Raw genomic sequence first — 5,230 nt, 5'->3', positions numbered from 1 at the left:
TTAGAACACTACTATGGGTTTCGAATACCCCATCAATTGAAAAACTCATACCCAAATACAATAAGGGTTTCATTCCCTTATTCATTTTCAAACACTACTATTAGTAACCATTCCCATTCCACCCTACTACCAAACATGTTAAATACTTCCACCAAAACCCATTACCATTACCAAGTATTTGATACCCATTCCGATTCCGATTCCTATGTGCGAACCAAATACACCGTTAGTAATTATTATACCATGAATCGTGATCCATCTTACAAGGTGAGCCAATGAATAAATTTTTAGTATGCTAAAAGTGAATATTATAAATAAACCGCCAATACAAAATCTTTAAAGATAAAAGAAACACAGGATATGATTACAGAAACTCTGCAATATAATGAGCAGCTTTAGTTGAATTTTCAACATTTAATTTACACAATTACGAATTTCAAAGAAATTAAATATGGTGTTCTTGAAGCAGCATCATATCCTAGCTTAATTAGAACATGACCCAGTGAAAGTGAACACAATGAGAGAGAGAACTGAATTTACAAATATAATATATAATATTTTGAAAGTAAAGGCATAAAGCATACATGCATATATGCACCAAATATATACTCAAATTTTTTGTTTATAAAGTTGAAAAAATTGAAGCATGTGCTCCATGCTCAACACGCCCTCTCACGTGTGTGGACCGATTACTTTTGACAGGCTCCAGGCAACACGTAGACCATAATCGATCTTTGGCTCTAATATCAAATTGAAGCATGTGTTCCATCTCAACACAAAACAGAAAAACTCCAGCCATAATAAAAGTAATATATATAAAAGCTAGTATATATAGGGAATTGAACCTTTGCAAACATGCATGAAGAAGGCCATGAAATATATATCTTTTCAATTAAGTTGGCTTCATGTCTTGAAACATTAAGGACCATAGTGAATGAGCGTCGTTGTTCTGATTAGTGCTTGGGCTCATGCTCATCAAAGTCCAGCTGGTGGCATCCAACGGCCCTGATCTACTAGGGCTTATGGTGGGAAACACCATCCTCCTCTCCTTCCTCACCTCTCCACCCCAACCCATAGGGCTACAGCTTGGGAGCATCAATCTCTCTTGAACCTTGGCATCCAAGGGCCCTGATAGGCTACTTGGAGTGATTGCCATTTTCTCCTGAACCGAAACCGGAACCTTCCTATCAAGCGGCCCTGACTTCAGCAACCGCGGTTTACAGGGCCGCATCGGGCCCCGTTCCTGATAACGGCTCACCATCTTAACCTTCCTCTGATGATGATGAGGAACCATCTTGGCAAGAAGCTTCTTGGTGGTGTTCACGAATCTCGAAAGGCCTCCCTCCTTAGAATTTCTTGCTAGCTTTAGAATCTCGAGGCGGTGTTTAGCCACGGATATGCCCATGCTCTGAAGAAACTCGTGGTTAAAGTGCCTCAAATCTTCGTCCTTGAGCTCATTCCGGGTGAAGGCTAGGCCATACTCGTACACATGTGAAGGGTCAAGAGAAGAAGACTTTGACAGCCATGAATACCAATCCATAGCTTCTTCTTCCTCACCATGACTCTTCTTCATCTTTAATTTTGATTTTCTCTCTGGTCTTATTAGCGTACTATAGGTAGCTCATGATATATATATATATATGATGTTACGTTAGGTTGATTATTATATTTGTGACACTGAAAACTCACATGCTCTATCCTCCCTCCACACCACCCAAATTTATAAATATGTAATAATCCTAAAACAACTACGACAACAACAACTTGTGTTTTAATTTATAATATAATTAATGAAAAATTGCAATTTTCATCTTTAAATTATAGTGTAATTGTAGAATTCGTTCCTAATTGTTGATCGTGCTAACTTTTCGTCCTTAAGCTATTATTGGTGTTGCACTTTTCATCCTTTTATTAGCTTTTTGTGCTCAATTTTCGCTCCTAATCTATACTAACATTGCAAATTTCGTCCCTATCTTTTTGTCAGTAAAGGGAAAAAAAAATATAATATCAATGATAACTTAGAGACGAAAAATAAACACAATCAACAATTAAAGATGAATTTTAAAATTACCTTATAATTTAGAGACGAAAAATATATTTTTCCTGTAATTAATTTACAAGTGATTGTCCTCTCTATCTATTAATTGTCTAGCCTTGTACACAATAGGTGAAATCCCATGCTCCGGGACCCTCACATCTCGGAATTGTCTAACCTTATCCTACTACAAACATGTGTATTCTACAATCTAGCCATCCCTACCTAGAAGAGTTTGGCTATCTATCTTTAAATAAACTTAATTATTATACAGAAATTCTATAATGTTTATAACATTTTGTGATTATTATTATACATTTGAAATAGGCAATGATATTTTTGTAGTTTACAACAACGTTACTGTCTATTTTTATTTTTATAATAATAAGTAGGATGTCTTATTGGTATAGTAGATTTTAAAAAAAAATAATAATGGGGTCTAATAACTTTTGTTGTAAATATTTTTTGGAGAGTGGTGACATGATGATACAAAATTGATAATAGGAGCCATTGATCACATGCATCGCTCTAACTCTCATTAGACTCTTTCTCTATAGATTTTGAGAAAACTATAATTAAAATGGTGGACCACTCCCACCACAATTTTGTCAAATGGTACATTAACTGAGGTTAGATCAGTGGACCGATCTAAACTCACCTAACCATCCTCCCAATTCCCAAGTTCTTTATATATAGTTGATACAAGTCTACCATTTTAATATCTTATATATAGTAATTATTCTTCACACATTTACTTCTATCCCTACTAATTAAGAATTTCCCACTACCTTTTTAGTACAATTTACTTCTCTTCTATGACTTGTGAGTTATTACATAAAAGCGAAGTTTATCCAATGCACACCTTTAGAAGTTGGCGACAAATTTCTTTCGGCACTTAACTAACAGAAGACATCCCCACTCCCATTTGAATTTTATTGAGTGAACAACCTTAGCTTTACTTATATGTATTTTAATTTATGTGTGATTCATATGAATCTACCATTTTAATATTTGATGGTAATTGTTTTCTATACACTGTATATATGAATTTAAATATAGGTACGTACAATATTTAAGGAAAATATTAAATTGGGTACGTGTGCATAAGACATGTCCCACGCCACAAGGAAAAGGTGAGAGTAGATATGTGGTTGATGAGGACGTGAGTGAATGTGGTTGGTGCGTGAACAATATGTCATTTATAATTGGCCACTTTATGAAATTCAAATGGCAGTTGGATTGATAAATGACGTTTTAGCATTTCTTTTGTCGTATCCATTACATGGATTTTAATTTCCTAGCTTCTACATGTCAGTTGGTTGTTAATCTAACTATTAAATCTGTATTAGGTATATATGATTTGGAATTTGATACATATATCATAATTTTTAGTTAATATTTTATAGACTAGTATTTTTTATGCGCGATACGCAAAAAATAAGTGTCCAATATTAATACATTATATTAAAATTTTAAATTTATTTAGATTTTAGATATTTAAATTATTCTAAATAATAATAATAATAATAATAATAATAATGTAAATAATTTTTATAAATTTGATATTTATATTTATGTAATAATTAACATATAACTCAAATGCATTCAAAAAAAAAAGCATATAACTCAAATATTTAATGTGTATATATTATTATTAATGAAGAAGATAAGATTTTTGGCCGGTTTTAGGACATGACATGTCGATGTTTATCTTGAATTGTGTAGCAAACAGGGCTTTTCCACCGGAATTTAACAATTCGAATATTGTGTTACTTCCCAAGAAAAAGACCCCTGAGAAAGTTTCGGATTTGCGTCCGATAGCTCTTTGTAACGTTACGTACAAAGTAATGGCCAAGATGTTGGCTAATCGTTTAAAAGGAACTTTGGAAATGGTGGTTTCACAATCCCAAAGTGCTTTTGTCCCGGAGAGACTTTTAACGGACAATATTATAATAGCGGGGGAAATTGTTCATTACCTTAGGAGAAAGACGTGTGGGAATTTGGGGTGGACGACTTTAAAATTAGACATGGCGAAGGCCTATGACAGGATGGAGTGGGGCTTTTTGGAGGGGATGTTGGGGGCCTTAGGCTATGGGCGTGAATGGACACAACTACTAATGCATTGTGTCTCAACCGTTAACTACACAGTTCAGGTTAACGGTGACGGTATTGGCACAGTTTGTCCTACGAGGGGGATAAGACAGGGTGACCCGTTATCCCCGTACCTATTTATTCTTTGTGCTGAAGGTTTATCTATCCTGTTACAGCAGGCAGAAGCTCGGGGTGATATTCATGGGGTTAGGGTGGCCCGGGGGGCCCCGGCAGTCACCCACCTCTTTTTTCCTGATGATAGTCTTCTCTTTTTCAGGGCTATACAAAGTGAAGCTTTAAAAATCAAAGAATGCCTGAACATGTATAGTGCAGCATCGGGACAGTTGATTAATCTCGATAAATCAAATGCTGTCTTTAGTCGCAATACGGCTCCAGCTATGCGTGAACACATCTCGAGATGTATTGGTGTCCAGATTGCGGATGATTTGGGCAAATACTTGGGACTCCCTTCGGTACTGGGTAGAAACAAAACATCCACGTTCAAATACATTGAGGACAAATTACGGGGTCGCATTGGGGTGTGGCAACATAAACTCCTATCACGGGCAGGTAAGGAGGTCCTTATTAAAAGCATAGCTCAGTCTTTACCCATTTTTACCATGTCCACTTTTCTGCTGCCAAGGAGGACTTGTGACTCAATTGAGAAATGCCTTAATCGTTACTGGTTGGGTGGTGGGGGCACGGGGAGTAGAGGGATTCATTGGTTGAGCTGGTCCAGATTGTGTGCTCCGAAAGCAACCGGTGGTTTGGGGTTTAAAAAATTGCATGAATTCAACCTAGCCTTGTTAGCAAAACAAGGGTGGCGTCTTCTTATCCATCCTGAATCGTTGGTTAGCCGGCTTTTAAAAGCGAAATATTTTCCAGGTACTAATTTTTTGGAAGCACGGGTGGGAAACAATCCTAGTTTCCTATGGCGGAGCATTGTTGCGGGCCAGGAAATTCTAAAGAGGTGGGTAGCACGCCGGGTTGGAGATGGGACAGACACCAAAATTTGGGGATGGGGTTGGCTAGCAGATAATTCTAATCCGAATTTACACACACCATGCATTGATGAAATAAAAGACGCGACTGTGAATGGCCTGT

General features: G+C 36.6%; 1 protein-coding gene across 1 annotated transcript; it reads right to left on the bottom strand.

The window, feature by feature from the left end:
- Nucleotides 1-892: 892 nt before the first annotated feature.
- On the bottom strand, nucleotides 893-1,540 carry LOC109164086. Its single transcript, XM_019312839.1, has one exon. The coding sequence runs from the start codon at nucleotides 1,538-1,540 to the stop codon at nucleotides 893-895; it is 648 nt and encodes a 215-aa protein (XP_019168384.1).
- Between the last annotated feature and the right edge of the window lie 3,690 nt (nucleotides 1,541-5,230).

The sequence above is a fragment of the Ipomoea nil genome, unplaced genomic scaffold, assembly GCF_001879475.1.
Source record: "Ipomoea nil cultivar Tokyo-kokei standard unplaced genomic scaffold, Asagao_1.1 scaffold3056, whole genome shotgun sequence".
NCBI classification, from domain to species: domain Eukaryota; kingdom Viridiplantae; phylum Streptophyta; class Magnoliopsida; order Solanales; family Convolvulaceae; genus Ipomoea; species Ipomoea nil.
The sequence above is the reverse complement of the archived record's forward strand: the minus strand, read 5'-3'. Positions and strand labels throughout refer to the sequence as shown.